Source organism: Echiichthys vipera (genome assembly GCF_963691815.1).
Source record: "Echiichthys vipera genome assembly, chromosome: 21".
NCBI lineage: Eukaryota > Metazoa > Chordata > Actinopteri > Perciformes > Trachinidae > Echiichthys > Echiichthys vipera.
The window spans coordinates 19,944,676-19,960,940 of NC_139846.1; the positions used below are offsets into that span (position 1 = coordinate 19,944,676).

At 42.5% G+C, this 16,265-nt stretch overlaps 1 protein-coding gene across 1 annotated transcript in view; it reads right to left on the reverse strand.

Annotated features, from left to right (window-relative positions):
• The window catches only part of adarb2 (adenosine deaminase RNA specific B2 (inactive)), a gene marked incomplete at both ends in the record, with an annotated part of 193,498 nt that overhangs the window by 65,129 nt on the left and 112,104 nt on the right, over positions 1-16,265 (reverse strand). Inside the window, 2 exons of the mRNA XM_083936513.1 lie at positions 5,138-6,090; positions 6,965-7,051. Coding sequence (XP_083792639.1) covers positions 5,138-6,090; positions 6,965-7,051 — 1,040 coding nt within the window. The remainder of the gene's footprint in view (positions 1-5,137; positions 6,091-6,964; positions 7,052-16,265) is intronic.

Sequence of the window (16,265 nt, forward strand, 5' to 3'; positions counted from 1 at the left end):
ACACTATCTGCAAGGTCTCTGAAGCTGTTAATCAACTCCTCTCTAATGTGTTCTCTCTCTCTCTCTCTCTCTCTCTCTCTCTCTCTCTCTCTCTCTCTTTCTCTCTCTCTCTCTCTCTCCTCTCTCTCTCTCTCTCTCTCTCTCTCTCTCTCTCTCTCTCTCTCTCTCTCTCTCTCTCTCTCTCTCTCTCTCTCTCTCTCTCTCTCTCTCTCTCTCTCTCTCTCTCTCTCTCTCTCTCTCTCTCTCTCTCTCTCTCTCTCTCTCTCTCTCTCTCTCTTCTCTCTCTCTCTCTCTCTCTCTCTCTCTCTCTCTCTCTGGATTCCTATCTTAGACAGGGAGTTAGGCTGGGCGATCGCTGTCGCTAATTTGTTGTGGCAATATTAATTAATGATCAGCCTGTCACAGCTGTTTATATTGAGACAGATTAGAAGTGGGAGAGATTAGACAAAGAAAACAATCTGCGAGAGACTCAGCGGCTGACAGGGGTCACCTTCACGTCTCTGAAATCATATTCAATTTGCCGAGGCGGAGGCAGGGAAATTACTCCACTTGACCAGTCTGTATCCTTCTCTATCTGTGTTGACTCACATTTAGAGATAAGTTAATCAATTCATTTTAAACCACATTAAACAAAAGACAATTTACAGCGGCATTTGATTCCAGCTGATATGATGGAAACTGAAAATAATGTGTGGTTTTTGTGTTTGCAAGGACCACGAGACAAAGCTCTTTCATGCTTTCCTCCTCAACCTCTCCTCCATTAACCCTCATTTTCATTCATTCACATGTCCCTATTCAAATGGACCTAAATCCAAGGTGGCAGAGCGTCCTGACCGCTGACATCTGTACTGTCCTACCATGTGGACCTGCCGATTCTACGTCTTCCCGCTGCTGCACACATGTCCCAGAGTCAGTTGACTTGGCAACGACACACCTCATTGTGACGGCGAGGGGAGATTAAGTGGCCAATCAAGGCCTGAACAGTGGGGTAATCATTCCACTTGGTAAAATGGGTGTCAGGATTACTCCGGCACTTTCTCACTTCACTGTGCAGGCTTTAATAGGGTAAAGACATTTTCCACTAACTAGAGTGCTGTGGGGCCGATTAAAGAACAGCTTCCTACTGACTGATTAATAATAAAGACTCAGAGTTATGTTTTACAGGCAAATGTAATCCTGAGGTCAGGGAGTGGAGGAGGAGGGGGATGTTTTTGTTGGGGGAGTAGGTGGAGTCTTTTTTCGTCATACCTCATATTTCTATTTCCTTCTATGTAAGTGAGATTAAATGTAATATAAAACAAAGCAGATTTTTAATGTGTGCCTTACAGTGCGTTTACATGCAGTTTAAAAACCTGATTATATTCAGGTTAAGAGCATACCCCGGTTTCTCAAACACCATGTAAACACCATACCCCGGGTAAAATGGGAGTTCTCATACCCCGGTTAACAGACCTAGAGAACTCCTTCAGTACCCAGATTATGCACGTCTGTAAACATTGTCTGCGCCTGCTCCCCACTCTGCGGAAGTGGCTATTGACCCGGAAATTAAATAAACCAGGATGCAACGGCGCCGAAAACAACATGACAAAAACAACAATGATAGAGCGTTACCTTTAAACCAACGGAGCAACTTCAACTAACATCACTACCAAGAAAACCCGTTTTAGTCGTAATTCTTCGGCCGTTTGTGATTGTAACAAAGGTAAACTGGAATCTCACAATATAATATTAGTGACTACAGCATTATTATTGTTTTTTTTAATATATTTTTATGTTTATGTGAACCCAGGTCTCTGGTGGCACACGCCAACCACCATGACCATCTCTGTGTGGCAAATACATTTTGCAAATGGTTGCTGTCTGTGAACAGAAACCAAGCAGTGATTACATTTGTTACCACAACAGAATTGGGAACACAGATTGGTAATATATATAAGCCCCCCGCCCCAACCCAAGTCCCTCAGAGAATCTCCCTGCCCTGAACTCCTACTGAGGATGTGCTGTTGAGCAAGGCACCTAACAGCACTCGGAGAGCCGCTTAATGTAGATGAGTGTGGCTGTACTGAGCTATGAATAAGTAGAGAGAAGTCAGTCTACGGCAAGATATCTCTGCAGGATGCATTCTCATTTGATTTCCCTGGATAAATAAAGGTTAAAAGAAAGAATAAAATATTAAAGACATTGCTGGAAGATAAATAACTCTTCATTGTCAAGCAGACAGTGGCTCAATGCCTCATCTCTGGTATGATTGTTAAAAGTCAATTTCCATAGACATGAGCGTAGGAGGGATGGAGGAAAGTAGGCTACATAACTGCAGGCAGGAAAGAGTATACTGCATGTGTGGATGTGCACTGGTATGCTTGTCTTGTCACTCTTGCTGTATTATTCCTTGGTATGTATGTGAAGCAGAATACAGCGCCAGGCAGTTCCTGCGAGTTTAAATATTTCATTGGGGGATTGAATTCTGGAGCCAGCCTTCCTGTTCAGCTCAACCTAAGTTTGAAAGACTAACACTGCTCCTCATCATTATGTCCCACTCTGTTGAGTCCATGCAATATCCTGTCTTCTCAAACTTACTTTCAGTGTCTCCATCAATCTACTCAGGTGTTGCATCCCTTTCTCCTACTCTGCCTCCCCACTTCTTGGTGGTCAGTGTTATCCTAACCCTGTGCTTTATGTCCGACCCTGTGGTAACCGTTAGCTTGTGGTTTACCCAGCGGGTCTTTATTAAAGTTAACCAATCAATAAAGAGGTTGTGTATAAGTTTCTAGCACCATAGGGAATGATCAAGAGGACCCATAGGCTCCTTTGCCAGGAGGAATTGTACGTGTCATGTAAATATAAATAGAGGGTCTGCACATGGGTTCAGGCTGTTAGACAGATTAAGCTGGGTCAGGACTATTTTCCAGTGCAGCACATCTTAAAAATTGGGCTTGCATTTAGTTTATCTAGAAGGACAGCAGTGGTACGGATACCAAAGGGCATGCTTCTGAATCTTTTACAAAGAAAGAAAAAATATATCTGCACTAAATTAAAATATTCTCAGAATTGTATCCTATATTTTCATTTTTGTGAAATACTGTATCTTGTTAAGTATTTAAGTTTTGAATAATTATATAATTAAATAATTAGTAAGTAACAGTAACTTTGAGTTATTTAATATGAAAATAATTTTTGCTAACAAATAACATGAGCTATGTAAATAAAATTAGCAAGCTAGCTGTCTAGCATGCTAGCTAATGGTAAAAATCAGCTTTACATTATGTTGAAACAAGATAACAATGATTAAACTAAGTTGGCAATTGTTACAACGTCATTCATGAGGTCCGCGATAAAATCAATGAATTTGGACGCAGATTAAAACCGCAGATTAAAAACTGTTTCAGTTCTTCTTCCACAGATAGAACCATATAATCCTAAAGTCAGGAAAGGGGTTGATGCTATACTGTGTAGGGCCCTTAACATCATCTCAACAAAGCTTTTTCCTGCAACAGGTTCAGCCTGAGGGAATTTGGGGAAAAGAGAACGGAGTAAGATAGCACACATAATTTGGCTACCCACCATAACATTTGCAATACCCACAGACTGCAGCTGGCAACCAGCCCACATATGCAGTGGAGTCACTGCAATCAGTGCTTGGCAGGAAGATCAGCTTGCACGTTAAAATACTGTTTAGAGTATGCAAGCTAGAGGGTTTTGCATTAACATTACGCAACAGTTCAGGCATATAACATTCCTGCAAACACATGCCTGGTCAGATGTCTATTTGCACATGCTACAGGCATGCATGCATACATATTGCATGTGCGCGTTTGTCCTTTACCAATGGAAATGAAAGGCCTCTGGAGCCTGGCAGACAGCACGGCTGACTTTCAAGAAATTCCACAAGCGAGTGCTTTCTGGAACTAAACGGGTGCAGCAAATCCTCTTAAAATCCTTTTAGACACCGTGGCAGCAGGGAGAACAAGAAAAACTTTCTCCCAGGCAAACGTGCAGGTTTGTCGGGTTGATGTCGTGCTCTGGGGAAGGACACTCTCGCCAGTTTATTTCTTCAAGGCTGGAAAAGAATGTTAATACGACACATACCCTGCAGGATGCGCAGAAGCATAATATGGTGGTGTGTGTGTCAACAGAGGCTCAAAGGAAAGACTTTAGGGAAAGGACGCTTAATTTTTTGGTGCTTTAGGGGCTGTTTTTGGTGCTTTGTACATCGTTTTGTGTTGTATTAGGACAGTCGAGGGAAAATTTACACTTTCAGCTGCCGATATGCCATTGAGTTGGACAGCTTGGATATGAGGCTTTTCTCTATGCAAACAATAGTAAACGACTAGAATCAGTGTGACTATCTACCCAGGGCAGTTTTAGTTTAGATGAAATTCTTCAGCTGAAATGAAGTTCTAAATGGCTGTCAACAAGTGCCAGCCGATCCAGCCACTATGTCTTTAGGCTCTTCAATTTCCTCAAGTTTCTCAAAAACTAGTTTCCTGGCTCTGATTGCTATTTACATATTTGGGTAAATGAGCATGGGATTGGGCTCAGTGGTTTGTTTGTCAATTTGCTTTTTGCTTTTCTATCTCCTCTGGGCAACAGATTGAATTAATGTTTGTAGACACTGTGATGCCACACACGAGGAAACAGGAGATCTTGCAAAATTACAAAAATTCTCCCAATTACAGCTCTACAAACACATACGACTCGAAAAAAGAGACCCATTTGGGTGGCGATGCAGTTTTCTCTTGTGTCAGAGGCACGAGGACAATAATTAGCTTCATTTACATGCTTTTCTATTTACATAGACCAACAAACAGATATTGTTTACTCGAGACCCAGGCTTTGAAGAACACACCCAAAAACACCCACGTTATTGTGATCTGTATTTTCTCTATATGCAATAATTTTTGACACAAAGTAAATGCCAGCTTGCTTACATTATTTTTAATCAGTACTGTCACCATGTCTCCTTCCATCCCTGCACCTTTAAGCTCCTATCTCTTTTCCTCCTTAATTACTCGTTGGAAGGTGTTTGGCTTATTGCTGCACGCCTGCTGTTTTGGTCATTACAGGCCCCTGTAGGAGGTGGAGTATCTGCCAAAGACGCTTAGCAGAAAACAGGCGCTGGGGATGTGTTTGTTCTCACCTGGGGTAAATGAGGACAGCTCTTCCTGCTGGCTTTGAGGCCTGTCCTCCCCTGAGGGGCTGTCCTGATGTTGAAGAGGGCCTGAAGAGCACACTGGGCTGCCTGGGTCTTGGCCAACTTCTTGCTGCGACCACAGCCCTCAAATATCCGCCCGTCCACGCGCACTGCCATCACAAAGCTACGTAGCCGTCTGCCTTCAGCTTGCTCCGAAAGGCAGGCATAGCGCAGGCCCGGCCGGAGCTCATTTAGCAATGCTACGGGACTCTTGGGGGCCTCTGGTTCTGGAACAATCCCACCGAGCCTCTGCTGAGCCTGCATCATCAGGTCCAAGGTATGGCGAAGCAAGCGTCCATGTCTCAGTAGCTCACTCGATAGTAGCTCGCTCTCTGCTGCTGAGTTGCAGAGCGAGAGGCCATCTGAGCATGGCGAGGACTCAAATTCCTTGAAGAGTGTGTCAGGGAAATCTGCCTGATCTGAGGTGAAGTCAGCTGAAGGGTTCGAGATGTTTCCCATAGCCAGGTGGGCCTGAGGGGCATTGGGGAACTGGACAAAGGACTTGAGGGCCAGCTCGGCAGCCCTCATCTTGGCTTTCTTCTTTGTGGGGCCCGTACCCTCAAATGTCAGCCCGTTCACCTCCACAGCAATGGAGAAGACGGGAGCATGGACTGGGCCCGTCTGAGACACCATGCTGTACTGCAGGCCCGGCCGGAGCTCATTGAGCTGCACCAAAGCATTTTTTGGTGCTTCAGACCAGGACAGTTTCTTATAGATCAGGCGGAGCTGGCACAAGTGCCCATTGTTGTCCTCCTCCAGCGGCCGTTTCCTCTTCAGACCAGAGCTGCCACTTCTTGCAGGGTCAGAGCAGAAGAGTGACTGGCACTCTCCTGATCCTATGGAGCGATCCTCTAAGTTACCAATGTTACGGTTTTCCTTTACCTCGGCACTGCTGGTACCTGCAGTAAAGACAGCAAAAATCATTAGTGACACATTTATCCTTGCTGAACAAAATGAATCAAGAAAAATCTCCAAGGCAAGATTGAGCCACTTGATACACAATGAAATGGTAATGAACAAATCTACAATCATATCCCCGAGCCTAGCCCACTTTGTACCACAGGGCTCCATCATATTTAAGTGTTTTAAAATACAAAAACAAATCCCCTAAAAATGGCGATGTTATCTGCCAAATCATTCTATAATCTGCCTCCAAATTGCTTCTGAATCTGTGTCGTAAGTGGGAAACATTGGTCCCTGTGGCCAATGCAAAGCATCAATCCTATTTGTAATGGGGGTGGGGATCACATCGAGTGGCAGACATTCCAAGAAAGGATGAAATGTCTGTAGCCTGCTTTATTTCACACTTCTATCCTCTGTGAGAGCAAAGTCTGAACAGCTGTGATACGCTCTTCAAACCTAGTTACGGGGAAGTGGTGGAGTATTGCATTTCTGATGGGAAATGAACAAAAATAGGGTGTTCAGATCTTGCCCTAAGAATGTTAATGGCAGGATGGGAGGCCAGGATCAAGGGCTGACATTCACTGGCGAGGCAGGTTGTAGATGATTGTGTATGCAGGTGGCGTGTACCTATCTAATGACTTATTTATCCCAAACACTACCACAATATTCAATAGCACACTTTTATAAGATATTACAGATTTTAACACACAACTTGACACCCGTGCGTAATCAAATAGCCCATTTCCCAAATAATTAATTTATTAAATGTGGGTGACAGAGAGATCATTTCCATATTAGACATGCCACCATATTAGAGGGAGTTAGCACAGCGTGCTGACAGACAGAAAGAAAAAAGAGATAGCAGCTTACTTAAACTGTCCTCGTCCTCTGTGCTGCTGGTCCCAGGGCTTATGTACTTGAAGGGAGCGATCAATGCTGACAGCATACTGACTTTCTCTGGAGCAGAGACAAGAGACACGCAGAGTCAACAAGAGGGCAGCGGTAGAGATGCTTTGATAGTTGTATCGATTAAAAGCGCAGATCAGCGGCAGCCCAACACGGGGACAGAGATGGAATATCCCCCCCCCCACAGAAGGAAGCAAACACAAACCAATAAACATGCATACACACATATGAAAGATTTGAAATGCCTCAATACATGTTGTTGAGCTGCAAGGAAAGAGAGAGAGAGCACCGGGGGCCCAGGTCATTTGTAAAACGTTTCTGGCTTTTCCATTTCCAAAAGAAGTGCGATACTGAGTAAATTGTGAAAAAATGCAATGATTTGCCAATCATTAAAGCCCCATATGTAGTTGAAAACAGCACGAAGACATTTCAAAGGTTGAAACTGAAATTTTAATTGTTTACGAAAATGATATCCTTATTAAGAATTGGATGCCAGAAACACATATTGAAACAGTTGGATTGGATTCTTTTAAAAACACTCTGTAGGTGTTTGGGAACTGAGGAGACCTATTCTTGCTTGATGTAGATTTATGTAGATGTAGAAACATCATAAATGGGTGCCATGTCTGGACTGCAGTCAGGCCAGTTTAGCACCCGGACTCTTTGACTAAGGAGCCATGCTGTTGTAAAGTGCCCCCCCGCTATAGTTGGACAGTTGATTGTTTTTCATTTTCGCACGAAAATGCATCTCCATCTCAAAAACTGAGAAGCTGTTACACCTCCTGATGAAAACGAATATGTGAATACGTTTCATGTTACAATGAAAAACCATTAAATTAATAGTTAATACAAAAAGCTACATTTTGCTCATTTAACTATGTTTTTCCTGTAATCGTGGCACAGTCAATACATACATGAAAAGGAAATACATGTATCAATGCATATTCTTTGACTTGGATTTTATTGAGGCATTTTAAGTCTTCCATACACACACACACACACACTACATATCTGGTAAACTTGTTTCTTTATCAGTGCTAACTTGTCAGCTGTGGCTTTCTCCTGTTTCTCCCCGGGGCCTGCTGCTGTCCAGGTGTGCGTGTTGTTTACAGTATGAAGCCCTATTAGGGCCATCGCTTGGTCTGGTGCACTGCATGCAGCGCTGAGCAGAATTGACAGACCAGTCTGGCTCCTTAATTACACCCCCTCTCTCTTCCCAACACCAGCTAATGATCAATAAAACAGAGAGGCAACAAGAGGGAGGAACTGGAGGTGGACAGACGTAGGGGGGAGGCGGTGAAGTAGGAAATAGCTGGAGGAAGAAAATGAAGTCGAAAGAGTTTATGTAGTTGTGTGGAAGGTTAGAGGGTGAGCCTGAGGTCCAGACACCCTCCAAGTGTCCTGCCTCCCTCCACCACAGTCCTGTTCAGGCCTACAGCAGCAACAATTCCAGGGAGCTGAATGCTGCATAAACGGAGGGCAGATTAAAGTGCAATAAACATGTTTTGATAAGAGTGCAAGGTTGTGAATGAGCTGGGCCCCCGGTGTTCTCTCTCTCTTTCCTTGCAGCTCAACAGCACTAGAGGGGCTCCATGAGTCACTCTGACACACATGAATACACTCTAAATACTGAGGATGGAGCTGTGCTAGTCCTCATGGGCCAACCTCACAATACAAGCATTTGCATTGTGACCTAATTACGGTCTAAAGCCCAACACAAGCAGCAATTTGGCGACAAATGACTCCCTCGGCCAACAGGGTCATTATCCAGACCATTTTAAAATCAGTCTATATTGTTTATCAAAGCCCCTAAAGCCCCATTTACACTAAAACACGGCTGTCTGGTGTGTTTACCAAAGTGGCTAAATTAGAGCTGTTGGGTAGGGTTATTGGCTAGGACTCCTAACTAATTCTTGCATTTATACACTAAAGGTACCTAGTTCCTTTGTAGTGTGAAAGACGAATGTTCACATCAAGCATGAAATTACAGGCAATCAACACACAGGAGCCTAAGCTTTCACACTGGCTTGAAATGCCTGTAATATATATTTGATAATCCTGTTTTGCTGAAGGGTCTAAACCACCCACTCAACAGCCTCTGCCAAGTCAAAGGGCCCACTGGGCGATGAGATACCAAAGCTCCGCGTGACCAGAAGCACACAGTCTGTAGGATATGTCATGAGCAGAAGCAACTTTATTCTCCTTAGAGAATAAACGGAGGCCGTTAACGCTCAAATCTGCAGCTTCAGAGCACACACGCGAGCACTTTGATATTTTATTGATCTCCTTCATCGCTGTCATGTATGAATAGAGATGTGAGAAGCAACAGAAATCCTGCTCATCCAGGTAAGAGCTACAAAAGCCATTTTATCTTCCAACCCAAGTCAATATGTACCAGGTTTTTACATCTGGTTGTGAAATAGGACCGGAGGTCATTTATTGTTTTCACTGTGATGATCTCCAAGAGTATGATCGGGCTACACTGTCTATCCGTCTGGGATAGGGGAAATCAAACCATCTGGGTTGTCTGCATTTCTTCAAACCAATCACAATTGTTTTAGGCAGCGTAAGCCAGATAGCAGAGATAGTAGTACAGTTCTATACTGTACATCCGGTAAGCATGACTGGCTTTAACGCCCAAAAACACCAAGCAGCCGCTAACTGTGGCCAGTGGTGAGCTGCCATGCGAGTCTCAAAAAATGAATAATGCTTGTCCATGACATTGCTTCACTAACTTTGGGCCGACAAATGCCAGCTCCACAATGTGGACAGAATCAGATAACATGAAGGATTGTTAACAGCAGGCGTAATTACAAACGCCTGCCCATCGGATGTCATAAACATGTCCAGACACAGAGCACATGTTAAAACCAGATTTAAATGCTGCATCAGAGTTTGTAGGCATGCAGTTCTGCAGCACTTTGAGCTAAATGCTAACATCAGCATGCTAACAAAGGACATGCTACCATACTGATCTCAAGCAGGTATAATGTTAACCATGGTCACAACTTTCTGTTTAAAGACATGTTAACGCTGCGGCATCACAGCTCATCTCTGCATTCTGTGGTCTGTTTACATTTGCCCGTCGACCCAGTTGCATGCTGTGTCATTGCTCTGATTGGTTGTAGGTCAATCCAATTGCATCAAGAGGTAATTTTGGTCTTCAGACATTCACAATGCTCCTTAGAAATCAAAAATGAACTGAGAGTTTGCAGACTAACACTCATTTGTAATTTGTTTTGTTAGTTTTACAGTCAAAAAATAAACCAAAGTACCAGACAAGGTTACATTTTGACCCGATGTCATCAGCCTGGCGCTACATTAAAAGTTAAGGGACCACCAAAGTTATTGCAGTTTACATCGTCTGGGAAACGTTAATGTCCGTACAACATTTCATGACAATCAAATGCCAATGATATAAAGAGGAAACCAATTCTATGCACTATTCTCACTGCTTGCTGCTTTGTTAAGACGCATCACTGGACTATATAAAAGCCTGAATAGACCCTTTCATTCTGCATTCAGAGCATTTTTATTTAGACGACAAAGTTCACAGTCAGAAGAGAGCATTTCTGTAATAGAGCTCTTCAGGTCTGTATAATTTCAAAGAAAAAAAAAAAAACCCAACCCAATTCTTCTCACTTTCAATGGACCACGGTTCATTTTCAAATGTCTCAGGAAGTGGCTATTGAGTGGAAAATATCAGCATGTTTTCAATAACTCTGTTGCTGAATCGACTGTGCCGCGGTAAGCGCTGCGGTTTAGAGGTCACCCTCGAAATGCCACCTCTGATCATTTTCTGATAGTTTTACGAAGGGCCCACACAAACACTCTTCCCTCTGATTTATGAGTGAGCTGTGTGTAACGTCAGAAGCAGTTTGCGTTAGTAGTGTAACATAGTAACAGTATGGAGTGGGATTGATTTTCTTAGCGAGATACAGCAGATTTTCAACCCTTTTAAATGAAAATGCACTACAGGGAGCTAAACCAAGCTACACACATTTCCTTAACAATCTCCATTTAAATCCAGGAGAATATTGATTTGTTTATCTTTAGAAACTTTATTCATCATATTGGTTGAATTGCGTGTGCTTAGCTGTAGACAAACTTTACATTTTGGCACGTATAGTTTGTTCCAACCTTGTAAAGTAAAGGAAAGAACACATTTTTTTCTCACATATTTATGATTTCATAATCAGTCAGAGAACATCAGATCATATCAATTTCCTGCTTGTAATGTACCACTTTATTCTCAGATTCCTCTTAATTGGTTGAGAATATTAAATATTTATCATCTTTTCTCCTTTTTTTGTGGCTGTTGTGTTAAGATTGTGAAACATGTGTATAAGCCCACCCCAGTGAACTTACATGACATCGAGGCTTATGATGAGATTATTATTACACAATGTTTTTTGCTAATGGTCCTCACGTGTACATGATAACATAACGTTATTCAATTATGCATTGCCTAATTGAATTTTGCGCTTTTTCAGTCCCTCTCTTCAGGGTCTCCACTATATTTATTTTGCAGTGGCGCACCACGGTGTAGGTGCACCGGCATTATACAGATATTTGTTCAATTCTGGATTAATGTGTGAACCTTTCCAAGGAGACCCCAACTGTCAGCTACCTTTGGTTAATATGACCATTGACTGATGACATCACCAGGTCCATAAAACTGAAAGACAGACGTTACTCTCTTCTCCCTCTTGACCCTCTCGATCTTCCCTCATCATCCGGGACTAGCTGCCAGCTGTCCCAAGGCCACGGCATGTCCTGCATGGAGTAGGACCATCAGCCAGGTTAACAATAACAGGAGTCACAAGGCGTTAGCACCTTGGAGTAGAAGAAAGAGCGAACGGGTTTCCTCTGGGGACAAAAAGGCTCTTTCTGACAAACCCAGACCGGCATCTAAGCAACAGAAACTGTGTTTTATACGACTGATGTTTTAATGATGTTTATGGTTGTTATCGTGTTGATTAGGTTAAGATAGTATGATAGGTAAAATTCAAATAGGGCAGCCACTCAGTTTCACACCTCTGGCTTCACAAAGTGGGGCAAATCTCTCTAATTATTTGTGATAGCTCATATTAATTGACTTACCATGACTTTAGAGGCTACTCTAAAGGTCAATCTGATGGTGAGTCAAACGCCCTACAACTGTAACTCCATGAAAGAGGGACATGTCTGTGTTGACCCTCTTCTCTGTTAAAGGAAGCCTCCCTTCAAAGCTGAGAGGAAAAATCCAGTCTGGTGCAAAAGTTCATCAAAAGTACCACCAATCACCGACATTGTTACCTTACACGCCCTTCACGGTATCTGTTATCCATAACTTCTTATTCACCAGCCAGCCGAATGGGTGAGACAAAGCATGCCAATAGTCTCAGCTCACTACGTCCATCCCCCACTGCACCAGGACACGGTGAGAGGAGATGAGGCTCATTTGTTTCCACCGCACAAAGGCAGGGAGGCAGAGGAGAGCCAGGTTAGATAGGCAGAGCCTTGGCAGATGGCCATAGGCTCCTGATAGTGACAACACTGGTGATGGTGTCCATTCACAATGAGCTGGAGAAGAGGCTGTCTCCCTCCTTGCATTTCCTGTATCAGTTCTGAGGAGAAAGGTAATGAGCCCAATCAGATTTCCCCATGGCTCAGCATAACCAATGGGTCCGATGAGCGGCAGGAGACGCTATTGAAACAGGCGCAGTGGGAAATCATTGACTCTTTCTCTCTCTCTCTCCGTTTACCACCTGCCTCTCTCTCTCTCTCTCACTTGTCTGTCTTCTGAAAGCCACTGAGCCACTAAAGGAGAGGCTGCACTATTTCTCCACAGAACTTAAAACCTGATTCCCGTTTGTTCTTGTCTCAATGTTAAAAATAGACACAGTTAAGTGCCCTCCATCTTTTGTCTGTGTACTTGTGAATACAGGACTTAAATCTATAAGAATTCATGCATGCTATAATTTAATTTTGCCATCTTGCCATCAGCATAATCAATGCGTCAGATGAGCGACAGGAGACGCTATTGAAAAGGCGCAGTGGGAAATCATTGACTCTCTCTCTCTCTCTCCTCTCTCTCTCTCTCTCTCTCTCTCTCTCTCTCTCTCTCCTCTCTCTCTCTCTCTCTCTCTCTCCTCTCTCTCTCTCTCCTCTCTCTCTCTCTCTCTCTCTCTCTCTCTCTCTCTCTCTCTCTCTCTCCTCTCTCTCTCTCTCTCTCTCTCTCTCTCTCTCTCCTCTCTCTCTCTCTGATTCCGTTTGTTCCTTTTCCCAATGGTAAAATAAGCACAGTAAGTGCCCTCCATCTTTTGTCCGTGGACTAAATTTAAAAAAATCAATGCATGCTATAATTTAATTTTTCCATCTTGCCATGAGTGCATTTTAAAGAAAAACATGCAGGGATTGATTCATCCTGGTGCGGATACACGGGGGACCATAATGAAAGTGGCGTTGCTAAAGTAGCTGTGCACCCTAATTCCCAGGCGCATTTGTCATTGGTTCAGGGGGCTCACTGCAACGGTTATAGGGGGACACAAGATTTTCAGAATGCTGCAAATGTATCCCCTCTCGAAAATGCACAGATGATATCTACCATTAAGTGCTTAATTTTGTGTTTTCTTCAGGTCATAACTAATGACGTTTGTGGATTCTTACTGGAAAAAGTTATAGGGGGATATAAATAATTTCAGACTTTTATTTTCTAGACTTTATTTGTTTACCACAAATGTATCCCCTCTCTAAATGCATAGATGATGTCGTACAATCAAGTGTTTAATTTTGCACTTATTTCAGATCATAACTAGTAACGTTGGTAAATATGGAGACGCTTCTTCTTTCCTAGCAATAGTTAGAGGGGGATACAAATAGTTTTGGACTGAGTTTCTGTAACAGTCCGCCACTAAACGTATCCCCTCTTTAAAAATGCACAGATTATGTGCTACATCAGGTGATTCATTTTGCACATATTCAGATTATAACTAGTAAAATTGGTAATGTATCCCCCTTTAATACACAGGTGATTTTCCTACCCTGGAGACACTGAACATCATAGTAACCCTGAACACCCAGGGTAAAACCTGAAGTTCCCTAACTAACCCAAATCCTGCTTGGTAGTACCTGCCTCTGTTCATATTTCCCCACACAGTGATTATTGCTAAAAGGATGTGGCTTTTTCTTCAGGCTCTGGTATCCCCCACCTTTCAACACTTGTGAAAGGCTCAGGCTTTTATATAGTCCAGTGATGCGTCTTAACAAAGCAGCAAGCAGTGAGAATAGTGCATAGAATTGGTTTCCTCTTTATATCATTGGCATTTGATTGTCATGAAATGTTGTACGGACATTAATGTTTCCCAGACTATGTAAACTGCAATAACTTTGTTGGTCCCTTAACTTTTAATGTAGCGCCAGGCTGATGACATCGGGTCAAAATGTAACCTTGTCTGGTACTTTGGTTTATTTTTTGACTGTAAAACTAACAAAACAAATTACAAATGAGTGTTAGTCTGCAAACTCTCAGTTCATTTTTGACCTTTGTTCAGTTTGTTTTTAAGTTTCTATCGGTGCGTGTAAATTTAATGTTAGTCTTAAATAAATGGAGGACGATATTTTGTAGATCATAATGAACTGTGAAAAAGGAAGATAAGCTGACACTTGGACAGTGAGTGGAGGAGGGGCTGGATGGATAGAGGGAGTAGAGAAGATGTATGGTGATGTATTAGCACAGACGGATGGATATTTAGCGCCTGATTAGTAGCGGTGAGGACAAAGTAGCCGCGCCATCTGCTTTATATTTGCTCTTCTGGACATGAGTGCCAAGGACAGCCTTCATCACTGACCCTGACCCTGCATGTTGTGTGTGTTGTCCTTTTGTGCACAGAGTAATATGAGCTTTACCACATATTGCTTTGCATGTAAATACACATGGTTCACATCACATGTACAGTATGTTGTGAAATGTGGCATTTATGTTGACGCCTTCAGGAAAATGTCTCACTTTCTGTTTACCTGCTGTGATTCTATGTTGTCATCTACGGATCGAGGTGGCAAGGTATCAATTTTCATTTAACAGTGTTGGAAGAAGCAACGTGAGCTTCGCTCTTTGAGACTGAGACTAATTAAAATTGTTTGAACTTACCACATTGCTTTTTTAAAAATAATTACACCTTTTTATCTCCTTTTAATACAGTTTATTAACTTTTTAAATCATAATTACAACAGATAAGACACAAAAATAGAATTATGAAGGAAGTAAATGGACATAATTAATTGGAAGGGAAAAGAAAGCCAAAATCGAATATTTAAAGGCATAGTTTGGCTATTTTAAAGTGGGGTTGTATTAGGTATTTATTCATAGTCTACAGCAGCACGGCTCCAGTTTGGAGAGGCGGGCAGAAGTACCAACAAGCAAGGCACGGCAAGGTATCTTTCTTTATATGGTGCATTTTATACCAAGGCAACTCAATGTGCTTTACACGAAGACACAACATTTTTTAAAAACAGCATAAAACCATAAAACACACTTAAAAGCAGGAGCAAAGAAGAATAAAAAAGTAAAAGAGAAGAAAATAGATAATGTTTAAAGTTATTTAAAAGAGCTCAGCTATAAGCACATGACTTCCAAGTGTTACTCGGGAGCCAGACACTGTCCCCATATTTAAGAGTACGCTCAAAACTTTCCTCGTTGATAAAGCTCACAGCTAGGGCTTACGAGCCCCTAGCTATGTTGTTATTTTTAAGATGATTGTGTAAAGACAGATGTCCGTCCTTCACAGAGCCGGGTTTGTCTGATGTTCCTGCCTGTTCTAGGGAGGGTTTTATTTCCCACCGTACTCTACGGAGAAATTGTTGGGTCTATGTAAATCATGGATAAGTCAAAGAGTGTGGTCTTTACCTACTCTGTAAAGTGTCCAGAGATGACTTTTGTTATGATTTGGCACTGTAAATAAAATTGAATTGAAAAGAGAAATGTTTTTAACACGGATTTAAAAGTGCTCACAGTTGGGGCTGATTTCAGATCTGCTGGTAGTTTGTTCCAGTTGTGTGCAGCGTCACACATAGTCTGAACTCTGTGCTCCACTATCTTACCTGAGTCAGTAGATCTCAGAGCTCTACTGGGTTTATACTCTGCTAACATGTCATTCATGTATTCTGGAACAACACCATTCAGTGATTTGTAAACCAGTAGCAGAACTTTAAAATCTATTCTGTAGCTGACTGGGAGCCGATGTAAGGTCTTAAGAACTGGGGCGATGTGATCTGATCTCTTTGT